We start from the raw sequence: 16,818 nt of genomic DNA, 5'->3' as shown, positions 1-16,818 counted from the left end.
AAGATATTGCCTTTTTATATTACACTCATTTTTGATTTATATAACATGAAATTTGTTATTATTAAATTACATGTTTAAAATATTAAAATGCTATATATATATATGATACATGTTGTCTTTTTGATAATAAGGTTGGCTTGGAAAAAAATATTAAATAAAATATACTAATAATAACATTTTAATATTAATTTAATTCATTAAGATTAACCAAGTTCGTAGAGAAGGTTCTAGTTTCACAGACAATGAATGATCTACGGTCACTTGTCTTGTTATTTTTAAAAAGTATACTATTATCTCACAGGTTGGTTACAGATGAAGAACTTTGAAGCTGCCTCTTGACAAGATTAGTGTAGATTCCATTCAAGCTAAGAAGCTCCTCATGAGTCCCTTTCTCAGCCACTTGACCATCTGATATAACCGCCACACAGTCTGCTGTCTTAACCGTCGATAACCTATGAGCTATTACCAGAACCGTTCTTCCCGCCATCAACGAGTCCATAGCATCCTGCAAAGTGGATTCAGGACATGAGTTAAAACTTTTTGAACCTTGGTCTTTTGAGTTTTGGTTCCAAACTTCTGTTTTGTTTACCTGAACAAGATATTCGCTTTCAGCATCGAGTGCACTTGTTGCTTCATCAAGGAGCAAGACTTTCGGGTTTGTAAGAAGCGCCCTCGCGATTGCAATCCTTTGTTTCTGTCCTCCTGAGAGACGTACCCCACGTTCTCCAACAACCGTTTTGTACTTATCTGGGAATGCTTCTATGAACTCGTGTGCATTAGCCATTTTCTGCAACAAAAGTTTCGGTTTAATTTTTCATTACTGAACACAACAAAAGAGGTATGAGAGGTGTGATTACCGCTGCATTTTCAATATCTGAAAGAGTAGCTTCACCGTCAAATCCATAAGCGATGTTCTCTTCCACTGAACAGTTGAAAAGAATCGGTTCTTGGCTGACAATGCTGATCTGTAACAAATATGGAGACATTCAAGATTCAAGTTCTACCAAATATTCAAAGACATGAAAGAAACAGAGAAACTTTTACCTGTTTGTGAAGGTACTGATGAGATATTTCCATCAAAGAAACTCCATTAAGCAAAATCTTTCCCTTGACAGGATCATAGAATCTCTCTATCAAATTGGCTATGGTCGTCTGCAAAATATGGAATATATTAAAAATCATTTTCCTCAAACCCCAAACCGAAAAGAAAACTGTATGATCAGAACTTACTTTGCCTCCACCACTTGGTCCTACAAGTGCAACTTTTGAACCTGGTGTCAACCTCAACGTTATCCCCTGCACAAATTCAGTTAACATAGAGTTCAATAGCTCAAAAACCAAATTTTCATAATGCCAAACGTTATATGTTACCTTCAGTATCATGTGACTAGGGCGAGAAGGATAAGCAAACCAGACGTCATTTATTTCCACATCTCCATCAGGATTACTGCAACAACAATATAGAAATGAAGCAGATCTTCTATGATATAGAAAAATTGCTTTTAAGAATATGAGAGGAAGTCTCACCCGACAGGACACTTATCCCCTGAACTTGGCATGCTAGAAACACGGTCCAAGATCTGAAAAACCCGTCTACTAGCGCCTGCAGCTTTCATTGCAGTTGTGTACAAACTTGATAAAGAAGATACAGATGAACCAACTACAAAAGATAAAAAAAAAACTATCTTAGTTTATAACACTATCATTTTTTCTTGAAAAATCTATATAAACAAAGAAACAAGATGAACCTGTGAGGCTATAAAGAATGAAGGAAGTGAGTGCTCCGACAGTCATAGAACCAGTTATTGTTAAGTATGCTCCATAACTAACAACAGTAATCACAGATAAAGTGAAAGCTGCGTTTAGTCCTCCAAAGAACAACCCGACAAGTACCTAAATTAGCCAAAATACAGACTTATGCTCTCAAAGAAACATCAAAAAGTTTAATATCATGAAATGGTTTATGCCACAAATACTCACAGCTTGTTTGAGTCCTAGCTTCAGAGTCTCATCAACTTTCTTGGAGTATTGTGAGACCATATAACTTTCTTTCGCAAAAGATCTAACTGTTCGGATTGCGCCAAAAGATTCCTAAACATGATCCAATCCAAGCCAGTTTAAGATACCAACATATAAATTTTATATGAGTAACAGGGTAAAAAGAACAACCTCAGCAATTGATGCAGCAACAGCAGCAGCTGCTTGAGTTTTGTGTGAAAGTTCACGGAGATATCGTCCGAATTGCTTCACAGCAATGGAGATTAATGGAACCACTACTAATGCCAACACTATAAAACATAAAACAAGAGGTCAGGTTCTTACATGCTAGTTTATTAAGTTTACTATAAATCACAGAAAAAAAAAGGAGAAGATTCTTACATGTTAGTTTCCAAGAAGATGAAAACATGAAACCAACTCCAATAAGGGCAGTTGTTACATTACGAAGAGCTTCAGAAAGATTTGTAGTAGCAGCGTTCTTAATGATTTGTGTGTCTTCAGAAAGTCTACTTAAGAGCTCTCCAGTTTTCGTCACATCATAAAATGCAATCTCCTGATGCATTAGGTGTTTGAACAGATCCTTTCTAAGTCGAGCCACAACTCTTTCGCTGGCAGAGTTAAACAGCCACGATCGCAAAGCCGTGCATAAAGATCTAAAGAAACCAATAAGTATTTAACTTTAGACCAAAAAAAAATAACTCTAAGGAATAACGACTAAGGAAGATGTAATCACCCGACAACAACGATAAGCAGAATGATTATGACAGCGTTTCTAACAGCAAGAATGGATTCAGATTGCTGTTCAGGCGTCTTGGCATCTCTGGATACAATGTCTATAATCATTCCACCAAATTTTGGCTGTAACCAGAACAACAAGCACACTTCAGAAATCAACATCATGTAAAAATAGGAAGATAGAAGATGGAGAGATGAGAGACATACAACGAGGAGATTAGTTGTTGAAGCTATTAACAAAGCGATGGTACCAATCACTAGCTTCCCTGCATCAGGCTTTGCCTGCAACCATAACATTTTGAGCATTGACTGAATCTTTAATCTAAGAATGCAAATCAAGAATCACTCACCAACGAAAAGACTCTGCCAAACCCGACATTTGCTGCCTGTAAAAAAACAGGATAACTTCATAACTTCTTTGTATATGAAAAGTTTGTATCAGAAACAACACAAGCACATACCTCAGCCACACCGCTTTCGAGATCAGTTGTACCATTCTCGATCGTTTCTTCTCCATTTTCTTTCGTTCTATCCTGAAAGAACGATCAAATTGGGCAAATCAAATTTGGGAAATCAAATTGAAGAATCAAACTTTGAGACAAGATGATCACTAGAACCCTATGCTTTAAAAAACCTAATCAGACGCTTCGAATAGTAATTTCAAGTAACACTGACACTTGAAAAGTGCTATTGGGTGAGCAAAGGACAAATCTTTGACAAAAAAAACATGGTTCTGAGAAAGAAGATAAGGGTTTAACTGGGAAACCTGGTTCTGTAAGAGAGGATCCCTATGGCCTCTGCTTGACGTCCCACCAGTCATCAGTCTCTTGTAGCCCATCTCAGAGTTAAAACCTTTTTTCTCTTATTTCTGAGAGAAGAAGTTAAGGAATCTATATGTGTTGTTGTCTCGGATAGGATCTTTCTTTTGTAGCCATGGAAAATCCAATTGGTGCTTGTTGTTTCTTTTCCTCCACGATATGATTTATTTACAATTTTATTGAGAAAAACAATAGTTTATAAAATCAAATAAACTACTCCCTCTGTTCCTAAATAGAGGATGTTTAGAATAGTTTTTATGTTCCAATATGTAGGATGTTCTCATATTTCTAGGTACCTTTAACTTTATCAAAAACTGTGTAACCAATCAAATTTAATAGTTCTATTTTATAATTGGTTGAATAGTTTTTAATTTAAAGATTTAATGATATTTTTTAGATAAAAAATAACTTTCTTAATAAGTGTGTTTTACCTAAAAAATCTTATATTTAGGAACATTTATACGAAAATAAATAGGTTGTGGCAACTTTATGACAAAAATAAATGTAAACATTTATACGAAAATAAAATAAAATAAAATAGTTCTCTCCAAGTCTTCTCCATGGTAAAGGTGCTGAGATCACACAAACAGAGAGAGAAAAAGAATAACCACATGAGAGAAAAAGAGATGATCTCTTAACTCATCTAGATCTTTCATTTGAAGTCATCAATGTTATAACCTTACTAATATGATCATCTACGCATATTCACCTTAATCATTCGATAAAAACACAGTAATGATTTTCATTCAGCAAATACGTAGGTAGGTACATGCAGCATAAGTGAGATTGTGTAGGACGAACTAATCTACAGTGCTTTCGGTTCTTCACCAACAACAGGATCACAGACACAGTTATCATCAGTCTTACTTAACAAAGCTTCTGCGTCTGTCATCGTCCCTCCCTCATTGTTTTTCTTAGCTGTCTCGTGAAGTTGAAGTGTAAACTCAAGTCCCCAAACGACATCGTTCATTGGTGGCCTTTCAGTACCACGATCTTGAACACATCTCACAGCAATTTCACAGAACTTCTCTAATGATATCATAGTGATATCGACAGCTAGATCTGGGTCAATGATCTGATCAAGAGTTCCTCCTATATAATTTGACTTCACCCATCTGATCAAATCTGATTGTTCTTGTGGAACAATCTCGATATTGATCAGTCTGCAACACAAAACTTCGAACATAACAAGTCCAAAAGAGTACACATCCGATTTTACCGTCAAGACTTGACGGCGATAGTACTCAGGATCCAAGTAACCAAACGTTCCTTTAACGACCGTTGAGACGTGGGATTGAGATTCACTAGTTGGACCCACTTTTGATAGCCCAAAGTCAGAGACTTTAGCTACGTAGTTCTCATCAAGAAGTATGTTGGTTGTTTTGATGTCTCGATGTATGATCGCATGCTTGGCGCCTGTGTGGAGATATTGTAGCCCACGCGCCGCTCCGATGCAGATCTCTAACCTCCGTTCCCACGACAAAGGAGGATCACTAGCCTTATTCCTTTTGTAAAGATGGTCTTTAAGAGTACCACGTGGCATATACTCATAGACAAGCACCATCTCGTTCTCGTCGTCGCAATATCCTATTAGAGAAACGAGGTGTACATGACGTAGCTTTGAGAGCATCTCGAGCTCTGTTTTGAACTCTTTAGCGCCTTGTTTCGATGCAATTCCCAACCGTTTAACCGCCACTAGTGTGGTTCCACCGTCTATTCGTCCTTTGTACACCGAACCAAACCCGCCTGTTCCAACGATTAGCTTCTCGTCGAAATCATTTGTGGCGTATTTGATTTCGAAGATGGAGAATCGACGGCAGAGATATGTGGTAAGAGGAGAACACGAGTCCGTAGGCTTGCTTGTTGTATGTAAAGGAACGTCTTTCGTTTTCTTCTTCTTACGCAACAACGCAATGACAGAAACAAACGTCGCTAGGACAACTGAAGAACCAACCACTGCCAGAGTTATCACCAAAACATGTGAATTATTACCTTTTCTTGCCGAAGGCTTTACATGATTTGGTGTTTGGTCGGATGATACTAGAGGATTTGGATTAGGTCCAGCGAGACTACCCTCGGAACTATTCAGCTTCAGAATCTCTACACCATTCAGAATAGCATCGTAATACTTTGGAAAAATATCCGCGTAAGGATGCAAGCCAAGTCGTAGATCAGGTCTTGGACCATTTTCAAAACCAACCAATACATTGAAATCTAGATACATCGGAATCCGAGAACCACCGCTCATGTCAATCACATCCATTTCCTGCTTTGCAATCTGATTCCCGAGGAAGATGGTGAAGATACGCTGGCCAGGTCCGTTCACTTCAGCTAGAGTCTCACAGAAATGAAGCCTAACTAGGTATAGAAACCCAGCATCAACTGTAAAGAGCCACGTCATGTTGAAATTCAGGTTGATTTCAGGGTTGTCCACGTTCCCCATCGTACGATACGTCTTGTACACATCTTCAGGCGCAACATAAGGGGGAGTCTTCTCTGTGTAGTTTATCTTCACACCCGGTACAACCGGTATGATTCCTGAATTCTCACTTAGTATGACATCATCATCCGGAAGCCACCGCCGGAACATTCCAGTGTCACCGACCTCATCCACCATTTGCCCGCCAACGTTTATCCGATGAACAGTCTCGAAAGCAGTCGTGTTTTTGATATTGAAGTCAATGGTACTACCAACGTTCGTTATCATATTGTCAAAGCCTCCCTTTGAGTAAAACCCATCAGGCATGGAGACAATCTCGATGCCGTTAACAAAAGCTAACGAACTCGGAGACGGCATGAACGTGAGATTCAGAGTCTGGTTAACCGGAACGATAAACTCTTTGACTAAGGATTTCGACTTGGAAGCTTTTACCGTTAAGTCGGCGCTGAAGTTCTTCAAGAGAGTGAACCCGTTAACTGTGACGGAGAAGAAGGAACTTGCGGTGTCAAAACCAGATTCGTACCGGGTCGGGTAAAAGTACAACCGGAGATATTTCCAGCCGGGAGAGACTGGAAAACTGTAGTTGACGTTGGATAGGAATATGCGAGCCGTCGTGTAGGGCACTTGAGGAACCTCTTCTTGGTACGATGCATCTGAAGAGAACGAAAGATTTTTTAACTTTGACGTGAGAAGATGCTGCTGATCCGACGTCCATGTTTGGCTTTGAGAGTCTATGGTGTCAGAGCTAGTGCCACAGTTGATGAGAAAGAGATCGGTAGGCTTATATGCTGCTGTTGCATCTCCTAGTCCTAGGACGGCAGCGGAAACGAGAATACAGATGACTAACAGAGCGTGACTGATCATTGGAACTGATATATGAGAATTTTTTAAGGATTGAGAATGAGGGAGATGAAGATAGGAGAAGAAGAGTGTATAATGACGAAAACGAAAATAAGAGATGATGAGCGTATAATTGATGCAGAACCATGGGTGGTGCTGTGGTGAGTGAGTCTACTACGGGTCCACCGTTGACTGACTTTTGAGACCAAGCAAAAGAAGAAAAGTTTCCGTGAAATTTCTACATTGTCCGGTGAATGGAATTTTGTTTTGTCGGGATGCTAGAACAATAAGGATCATAAGCTAAGACGATAGAGGATTAGGGGATAAAGACATTTTTATGTGTGGAAAGTTGTATTTAAGGTAAGTCTTAGAAGTGGAAACGAGAATAGAGATGACTAGAGCTTCTCCATCGGCAGAAAATCATACGGTATCTTATCCATTTCAGAAAGAAAAACTACAGAAGTTGAGAGAGAGAATTACAAAAAAAAATTCTCATTAAGAAACTTTGGGATATTGTTAACTTTATGTTTTATTAATAACTCAAGAGTCAAGTGGTACAAATCTTGATAAGCAAATACTCCATCCGTTCCTAAAAAAATCTATGTTATAATTTTTCATACTTATTAAGAAAACATTTAAAATTGTATTTTTTAATATATTGTTTTTCTTAATTAACTATTCTCAATAATTTTTAACCAATGAGATTTTATTAAACACAATTGTATTTTTTGAAAATACAATTTTTCATTAATTAATGTCTTAAAAATGTAAAAAATATATCTTTTTGAAACAGATTTTTTTTCTAAGAAATGGATCTATAAGGAACGGAGATACTACAAAAAAAAAAAAGCCACTAGGCAATAACAAAGTGGTTAGTGCCGTTTTGAACACGTTGTCTTCTTCTCGCAATTCTTATTTGCTTTTGGTCCAGGCATGAATAAATGCGCCAATGGAGTATCACGATACTTATGTGTCCTTCGTCTTCTCTGTAGTTGAGAAGGTTTTCAATTCTACTTGTGGCGGATTCAATTCTGTTTTCCAATTTGCTGTTACAATATCCGGCGTGGCTGTTTTGGCCATGATCGACGAGAAGACAACCAATATTGTTGGGTTGAATGCAGAATCAAGTATTTTTGGTGGTTATCTTACGTACATAATAACTTTCTGGTGTTTGAAACAAATCTTAACATATTTGTTAAGGAAACAACGTGCACTAAAAACCACCATGGATTCAACAAGGGGAAGAGGAGTTCGAGATCAAAAGAAGAAGTCTTCTTTCAATCAAGGAAGAATGTTTCGAATTTACGTTTTGATACATATATTTGGAATCAAAACATATCGCTAAAATCATGGAATACATCAAAGAGAAACACAACAATACAAGTGGAAGAGGTATATTTTTTTTTGTATGACAATATTCATTCGTTATAAATTATTTTTTTAATTCTTATTTTTTTATGATCGAATCAATATATTAGATTTTAAACCAAAGAATATAAATGGATCTAAATTGGAATAACACCAGTGTAATAAACCCAAAGAGAAGGATGCTTTACAATGCAAGTAAGATTTACAAATTGCAAGAAAATTAATAGAGTTGACACTCTATTAACAGTGGCCCCTCAAAGGAAATACTCTTCTCAACTTATTTTATTTGATCTATTATTTTTCTCATCATTTTAAATTATGACATGTGTTGTTCTTTCGTTATCATGTATATTAGTTTTAATTTTATTGAAAATTGTGTGACCAATGATCTTTTATAGTTTTTGTGATGATTGGCACAAGAACTAGAGTTTATACAACAATGTTCTTGTCGATTTAATCATCTCTTAACGATTTTATTGTCTTTTTTTCCTTGCAATCACCTTTGATTAATCAATATAAACGTCTTTCAAATAATTCACCATCGAATTTGTGCCTTCATCTCGTACGTGTCGAATTTAGAATTAACAATTGCACCGTCTGTAAGGAATTAAAAAGCAACACCAAGAAAGATCAAAGATGGTCAGAGACAATCCCACCGGCACAGGCATTACCCTGCTGTCTGTTGGAGACGAGTTTATCACATAAATTTGGCCCAAAAAGGTCCATTCACGATGGACTAAACATACAACACAGCTCATCTGCGAAGCTCAACTATTTCTGTCCAAAAGGGATGTCTCGCAGCCCAAGGTAGCAAGCTCCGAATCTATGGATAAACATCAAAGATCCGGTCACATAGCACGCCAATATCTCCGGAGCAAAGTACGACACGTGCGCCTTAGCCGTCAAATTGAATTAGATGTAGATCTTTCAGCAAAATGGCTAGTTTTTTTCATAGAGATAGAGATTTGGTTTTATAAGTTGTTATGTTCGGGTCTGGTTACACGGACTACTTCAAGTTTTGAACAATGAAATAACTTTTTCGTGTCAAAAATAAAATCTTTAGCGAATTGTTGAAGGATTGAGGGTGATGGAGATGAGATAAGAGATTGTGAGTGTATATTGAAGCGTAGCCATGCGTGGTTCTGTCGTGCGTGAGTCTACTACGGGTCGACCATTGAATGACTTTTAAGAACCAAGCAAAAGAAGAAAGCTTCCATGAAAATTCTACCATGTCAACAATTTAGTACGGTGTCGTTTATGTCCAACTTGCTCGTGTGTGTTTTGTCCGAAGCAAATTCAGAATTAGAATGAATGACACAGTCAAATCTAATTCGGTTCCAAAGTGGATGGAAACTTATTTAGAAGAGTAATAATTTAAACGCTTTATCTATTAACAGCCAAATCCACACAAAATATCATTTAATACCAAATTTAACAAGGTAAATAGAGATGTTTGAATAAATATCCCTAATGTAATTAAAATATATATGAAAATGAATGATTTTGAGTGATAAAATGTGATAACAATTTATGTATCTTCTATCATTTTTTGTTTAATTTTATATTATTAAAATAAAATAATAAATCACATCAGCAATATAATATAAATTTTATATTTTTTTCGTATATCTTATATTTTTAGTTTTAAAAAGCGACAGTAAAATTAATAAATCTGTTAAAAATTCCATATTGAATTTTTTTTTGTGATCAATGGTTTAATTTTTTTATAACATAATACAAATGATCACAAAACCATATGAGTAAAAAGTCGCATTTAATAGATATTAACTTACTACTTGCGTGGATTATATTTTTTTACTATATATTTAATGTTAACCTATAGTGTTTAGTTCTCAAAAGTATAATTTAATTAATTCATAAAATTTTATGTATATTCATATGTCATTGATGTCAGTATGGCAGTAAATATATTTATGAGAAAGTTAACAAACTTTAGTTTGATTTTAATTTATTTTGTGGAGATTTCAATGCATATAATAGTAAATATACAATTTAACCATCATGTATAATTTTATGATCAATGGTTTAACTTTTTTATTTGGTAAATATTCATTGACATAGGATCTTGTTTATATCCTTATGATATATTTTTAATAGTTAAATGATTTTAAAATTTTAGATATTTAGTATCAAAATTATATTTTGTAGTTATAAGACTTGTTCAGATTAAAAAAAAAAATATATATATATATTTAATATCATTTAAATTAAACTAGATACTATATAAAGTATATAATTAAATTTCAAAATTTGCATCGAACAAGTATTGAAAACTTAAGCTTTTTTTTTCAAAAAAAAGTATTGAAAACTTAATATTTAATTTAAAAAATAACATTGAACTTTTACGAACGATGATATATTATTAAAACTATTAAAAGTCTCATAATAAAATTTTTTTATCAATAATTTAAATTTTTTTTATAAAAAAACAAATGATCATAAAACCATATGAGTAGAAAATATAATTTAACAGATATCCTATGAAAACTATACTTTATATCTATATTAAAATCATTGAAATTTAATTATATATCATATAAAATAGAAAAAATGATTTTTAGATTAAATTACCGTAAAATGTTTGTAATAAATAACACTAATTGTTTTAATTTGTGTGCTTACATTAATTTAATTATATATGTAATAGTTAATGATGTTAAATTATTCAATAATATAGTAGACATGTCTTGATAAATTGTATATCATAGAAAATAATATATTGATATCATTACAATATTGCGTGGATTGTGGACATGTTTCTGCGAACAAGTTTTGAAAAATTATAAATCATAGACATGATATCATAGAATACAGTTTGTGAGGGATGTTTGAAATGTATTGACACATTTGTATGACCACCTTTGCAAACTTATAAAAGTTAAAGATTTGTTTTGAGGATACAAGGGTTGTATTTGTTTTGAGGATACAAGGGTTGTATTTGACAAAATTGTGGATGACATTTGGTGGACGTTCGCAAGGATGGGTGTAACGTCAATGGGTGAGACTTTAATGGGTGATATGTGTATGAGTTAAGTCTGGACAATGTCACGCTCATGGATGGGTGAGGCTTGGATGGATGGATGGTCCTGCAAAATGCAACACTCACTGGTTAAGTTTGAAAACAGATAAAATGGGTTATGAATTAGTGAGTTCTCGATAGATTTATTTTGGACGGGAATTTCATGGATGATTGGGTAGGTTGGCATACCGTGGACATGTGTAGAGTGGAGGGGCGAAGAGTAGATGGTGTAGTTTAGATGGGACATGTTTTGAGTGAACGATCAAAAAAGTTGCCAAAAACATGACATTTCTTCTTGGATGTGTGCATCATGGATTGAACTTTATGTAAGAACATCATAGAATCATCCTAATAGTTTCTTTTACTTTTCTTCTTTCTCTTCTTCCTCTTTTTATCTTATTTATTTTCTTCTCATTTATAATTCTTGCATCTCAAACGGTGAAGGAACAAACCACAGTAAGAACATAAATTGTTAAGATGTTATGACAATGCAATCAATTTTGAAAGAACGCCGTTAGAAATGCAATCAATAAAACTTGATTTCAACAGTTTTAATACAGAATTTTCAAATAGGACCTTTGTCATTTCGAAATGCATTGATTAATGATGGAATGATGGAATGATTGTATTATTTATTTATATTTTTATTGTTTCCATGATTTAAGTTAGGGACCTTTAAGTTATGCTTTATTTTGTTTTAGTATTTTTCGTTTTAATAAAAATATATTTATACTTACTGTGTTCAATACTTTTAAGTTGTATATATTATTTCTTTATAAAAATAATGCTAATAATTAACTATTATTATTATTATAGTTGAAGACAAAAATGTAAAATACAAAAATATTTTAAAATATAATTGAAGAGTTACTAGAACAGTAACCCATTTTCAAATCCTCAGTTTGAAGATCATTTATCTCAAATGAAGATCTTTGTTGAAGATGTCTAAAGGATGAAAATGAGTTAGAAGATGGAAGAGAAACGAGAAAAGACCCGTTTCAATCCTACTGGAAGCCGAGATACCACGCTGAACTTTTATTGGAAAGAAAATACTTCAAAATTTAAGGGCTAGAGGTACTTCAGGAAATGTGCTTAATGAGTTTCTAAACTACTGAGTTTCTATACGTTCATGTAGTCTAGTAGCAACATTTTTTTAAAAAATATTTATTCTTACTATTTTAGTTATGTTTGTTTATGTAACTAGTTAAATACATTGAACATCATTAGAATAAATACATATTATTCATAACAGAAAATATAGTACACAAAAAACTTACATATTATGTGTTATATTCAACAATTATATACATATTACATATTCAACAATTTACCGCGCTCTGGGGTCTTTTATCTCCGAAAATACTCCCCAACTCGATCCGCTCCTCTCATCCCCAGCAAGACGAGCAGAATCATCATTGCTCGTCACAGATTTTGACATGCGTCCCGTAGTCCTACTAAACAAGTCATTTTCTCCGTCCGTCGTCGTACCTACCTCGTCACGTCTCGGGAGATCAAGAGAGTCCACGCCATTCTTATTCTTAGCAGCCTCGTGAAGCTGAAGAGCAAACTCAAGCGCCCAAACGACGTCGTTCATCGATGGCCGTTCGATACCGCGATCTTGAACACATCGCACAGCGATCTCACAGAATTTCTCCAGCGATAGCGGAGTAATCTCAGCCGTTAGGTCTGCGTCAACGATCTGATCAACGGTCCTTTTTTTGTAATTCGACTTCACCCATCGGATCAAATCTGCTTCCTCTCGTGGAACGTTTTCGAGCTTGACCGGTCTACAACACAAAACTTCGAACAGAACAACTCCGAAGGAGTACACGTCAGATTTTTCCGTTAAGACTTGACGGCGATAATACTCAGGGTCCAAGTAACCAAACGATCCTTTAACGACGGTCGAGACGTGGGTTTGAGATGAGCTTGTAAGACCCACTTTTGATAAACCAAAGTCGGAGACCTTAGCTACGTAGTTCTCATCAAGAAGTATGTTTGTAGTTTTGATGTCTCTATGAATGATCATGTCCTTGGCGCCTGTATGGAGATACTGTAGTCCACGAGCTGCACCGATGCAAATCTCTAGCCTCCGTTTCCACGACAATGGGGGATCAAAAACCTTGTTTCTCTTGTAGAGATGGTCTCTTAGTGTGCCATGTGGCATATACTCGTAGACAAGAACCATCTCGTTCTCATCGTCGCAATATCCGACTAAGGAAACGAGATGTATATGACGGAGCATTGAGAGCATCTTGAGCTCTGCTTCGAACTCGTTAACGCCTTGGTTGGATGAAATATCTAACCGTTTAACTGCCACAAGTGTGGCTCCACCGTCAATTCTTCCTTTGTAGACAGGACCAAACCCGCCTACTCCCACGATCAGTTTTTTTTCGAAATTGTTTGTGGCGGATTTGATCTCGAGGATGGAGAACCGACGGCAGAGATCGGACGGAAGAGATGTGGTCGATCTGGTATGGGAGGACCCGGTGACAAGCGGAAGAGTAGTCCACGAGTCCGTAGGCTTGCTCTTGGTATCTACATTAACCTTCTTTTTCTTCTTCCTCCTCTTCATGACGATGACAACAACAATAAACATTGCTAACACAATTGCAAACCCAACAGTTCCAAGTGTTATTACCAAAACGTGTGACTTGGCTTTGGGTTTTTGTATATCTTGATTTACAGAGTTCGGAGTAAGACCTGACGTAGAATTAGGATTAGGATTAGGTCCAGCAAGATTTCCGTCAGAGACACTAAGCTTGAGGATCTCTACGCCATTGAGAATAGCATCGTAATACTTTGGCTCACTGACGGTGTAAGGATGCAAGTCAAGTCGTAGATCAGGTCTCGGCCCACTTTCAAAACCAACAAATACACTAAAGTCTAGAAATACTGGAATGCGAGAACCACCGCTCAGCTGAATGACATCCATGTCACGCTTTGCAATCTTATTTCCAATGAATATGGTGAAGACACGTTGGCCCGGTCCGTTCACATCCGATAGAGTCTCACAGAAATGAAGCCTGACGAGGTAGTTAAAGCCGGCATCAACTGGGAAGAGCCATGTCAGATTGAAGTTCTGGTTCAGCCTAGGATGCTCGGCGTTACCCATTGTACGGTACGTCGTGTACACGTCTTCTGGCGCGACATAGGCTGGAGTATTCTCCGTGTAGTTGATCTTTACACCCGGAACGATTGGCACGATTCCAGACTTTTCATTGAGCTGAAACTTTTCAGCAAGCCACTGCCGGAACATCCCCGTGTCACTTATGCCGTCAATCAGTCGTCCGCCGATGTTTAGCCGGTGAACAGTTTCGAAAGCTGTGCTGTTGTTTATCTCGAAGTCAATGCTATTACCTACCTGTGCTATTTTGTCGTCGAATCCTCCCTTGGAGTAAAACCGATCGGGCATGGAGACAATCTCGACGCCGTTCACGAAAGCTAACATGTTTAAAGACGGTGTGAACGTGAGATTTAGCATCGTGTGTCCACTCGAAACAGGGACTATGAACTCTTTAAATATGAACGCACCATTAGAAGCCTTTGCCGTTAAATCGGCACTGAAGTTCTTCAAGAGAGTAAAACCATTGACAATGACAGAGAAGTAGGAGTTTACGGCAGCGTCGAGGTCGGAACTGTATCGGGTCGGGTAAAAGTATAACCGGAGGAACTTCCAGCCTGGAGAGACAGGAAACCTGTAGGTGAAATCATGTCGGAAAATTCGAGCAGTCATGTATGGAACCTTAGAAACTCCCGATCCTTGGAATGACGCATGTGAAACAAACGACGCGTTGGCTGCATTTGACGGAAGAAAATTTGGTTGCTCTGCCATCCAGTTACGGCCACTTATGTCCATCTGGTCGGATGTTTCCCCACAGTTAAAGAGAAAGACATCAGTGGGAACGTACGCAGCCGTTGCTCCTTCTCCTGCTACGGCTGCAGAAACGAGAATGGAGAAGATTAAGAAAACTTGAAAAGTCATCGGAATTGATAGAGTGAGAGTTGTTGAATGATTTTGAATGAAAAAGAAGAAGATAAGAAACTGAAGCAAAACCATGGGTGATGAGTAAGTCCACGGGTCAACCCTTAACTGACTTTTCAGTTCAAGCAAAAGGAGAAGTTTCCGACGAAACTTCTTCCATGTCAATAATTTAGCACCTTGTCGTTTTACGTCCAACTTGTTCGTGTGTCATTCCACTTTAAAATTATGCAAAATAACACGGTTTCTACGATTCTATGTCCCTCTAACAATATTACCAATTAGATAATAAATACAGTCTAAAACATTTTGATTTATCGAGATATTTTAGAATCTAACATATGCAGAATCAATTGATTATGCAGACTCAACGTACACTACTGACTAGACTAATTAACAATAAAATAAACAAAAACTAACAGAATCTGAGGTAATCCTTTATATATTAATTAAAAAACATTACAACTTATTTTTGTAGACCGTGTCACCATTAGGATGATTTTTAGAATCATTAGAAAAATAAGTTGATCCATCTAATTATATAATAATCTTTTTATTAAACTCATCATAAATTCATTATTAATGCTCGTTATTATTTACTTATATAAACGTTACAGAATTGCCTAATGTGGATAAAATATATATAACAATTAATGATTTTGAATAATAAATATTTGATAAAAATTAGTGTATCTTCTATTATATTTTTTAATTTTAATTTATTAAAATAAATTAAACAACCACATTAACTATATAATTAAAATTATATTTTTTCTGTTCATTTTATATTTTGAAATTTTAAAAACGACTATAAATTATTAAAACTGTTATAAGTCTCACATTCAAATTTTGTGATCCATGGTTTAAAATTGTTGTTATGAAAAAATATAAATGATTGCAAAATCATATAAGTAAAAAGTATAATTTCATATTTGTTATGAAAAAATACAAATGATTACAAAATTTTGTGATCCATGGACATATATATCGTTTTAAATTAAACTATATACCAAATAAAATACATAAATATTTTAATTTTAAAATTTTTTTTAAACAATTTTTTTGATAAAAGATTTGAGCAAACACTAATAACTTAATTTTTTAGTAATTGTAAATTACTAAAAATATTAATCTCATAATGAAAATTTTGTTATCAGTAATTATTTTTTTTGCTATAAATTAAACACATGAAAAAAAAATCATATAAGTAGAAAGCATCATTTAACACATTAATATTAAAAATATACTAAATATGTTAATATTATTTAAATTTAATTATGTATCCTATCAAATAGAAAAAAACTATTGCTTGGATTAATAAAATTGATTTAAATGTTCGCACTAATTTAATTATATATGTAATAGTTTCTAACTTTTAATCATGCAATATATATTTATTATTTTATAATATAATGCTCACCCCGTGCAAGGCGCATGTCTTAACTAGTATTGTATTATAGCCTTAAACCAGTCATTCTTAATACTTGTTAGATTAACTTTTCAGAAGGTGAGCGTGAGGACTTGAACCACCTGAAATTTGTGTAAACCGCAATAATATATATAACCCACTTTGTCTTCTGGTAGAGACAAGTTCTCT

At 35.3% G+C, this 16,818-nt stretch overlaps 3 protein-coding genes across 6 annotated transcripts; all 3 read right to left on the bottom strand.

Moving 5' to 3' along the window:
* Nucleotides 1-132: 132 nt before the first annotated feature.
* On the bottom strand, nt 133-3,753 carry LOC103863817 (ABC transporter B family member 27). 2 transcript variants are annotated; one of them, XM_009141571.3, is made up of 16 exons: nt 3,500-3,753; nt 3,195-3,266; nt 3,084-3,119; nt 2,941-3,015; nt 2,732-2,856; nt 2,380-2,651; nt 2,170-2,288; nt 1,981-2,091; nt 1,749-1,893; nt 1,528-1,660; nt 1,372-1,447; nt 1,231-1,296; nt 1,045-1,152; nt 858-965; nt 590-787; nt 133-505 (listed from the first exon to the last, which is right to left on the bottom strand). In XM_009141571.3, exons 1-16 carry the CDS (start codon nt 3,569-3,571, stop codon nt 296-298), a joined length of 1,926 nt encoding a protein of 641 aa, XP_009139819.1. In that variant the 5' UTR covers nt 3,572-3,753; the 3' UTR covers nt 133-295. The 2 variants fall into 2 exon arrangements, with proteins under 2 accessions (XP_009139819.1, XP_033145485.1); XM_033289594.1 differs by having other exon boundaries at nt 1,231-1,447.
* A 481-nt stretch (nt 3,754-4,234) lies between these two features.
* LOC103863816 (putative receptor-like protein kinase At5g39000) lies at nt 4,235-12,177 on the bottom strand. Its single transcript, XM_009141570.3, has one exon. The coding sequence runs from the start codon at nt 6,853-6,855 to the stop codon at nt 4,357-4,359; it is 2,499 nt and encodes an 832-aa protein (XP_009139818.1). The 5' UTR covers nt 6,856-12,177; the 3' UTR covers nt 4,235-4,356.
* Nucleotides 12,178-12,411: 234 nt separating this feature from the next.
* LOC103863814 (putative receptor-like protein kinase At5g39000) lies at nt 12,412-15,764 on the bottom strand. 3 transcript variants are annotated; one of them, XM_033289593.1, is made up of 2 exons: nt 15,297-15,764; nt 12,412-15,178 (listed from the first exon to the last, which is right to left on the bottom strand). In XM_033289593.1, exon 2 carries the CDS (start codon nt 15,096-15,098, stop codon nt 12,567-12,569), a length of 2,532 nt encoding a protein of 843 aa, XP_033145484.1. In that variant the 5' UTR covers nt 15,099-15,178; nt 15,297-15,764; the 3' UTR covers nt 12,412-12,566. The 3 variants fall into 3 exon arrangements, with proteins under 3 accessions (XP_033145484.1, XP_009139816.1, XP_009139815.1); XM_009141568.2 differs by lacking the exon at nt 15,297-15,764 and having other exon boundaries at nt 12,412-14,683; nt 14,774-15,290; XM_009141567.2 differs by lacking the exon at nt 15,297-15,764 and having other exon boundaries at nt 12,412-15,290.
* Between the last annotated feature and the right edge of the window lie 1,054 nt (nt 15,765-16,818).

Source organism: Brassica rapa, chromosome A04, assembly GCF_000309985.2.
Source record: "Brassica rapa cultivar Chiifu-401-42 chromosome A04, CAAS_Brap_v3.01, whole genome shotgun sequence".
NCBI classification, from domain to species: domain Eukaryota; kingdom Viridiplantae; phylum Streptophyta; class Magnoliopsida; order Brassicales; family Brassicaceae; genus Brassica; species Brassica rapa.
This window is presented reverse-complemented; position numbering and strand designations above follow the sequence as displayed.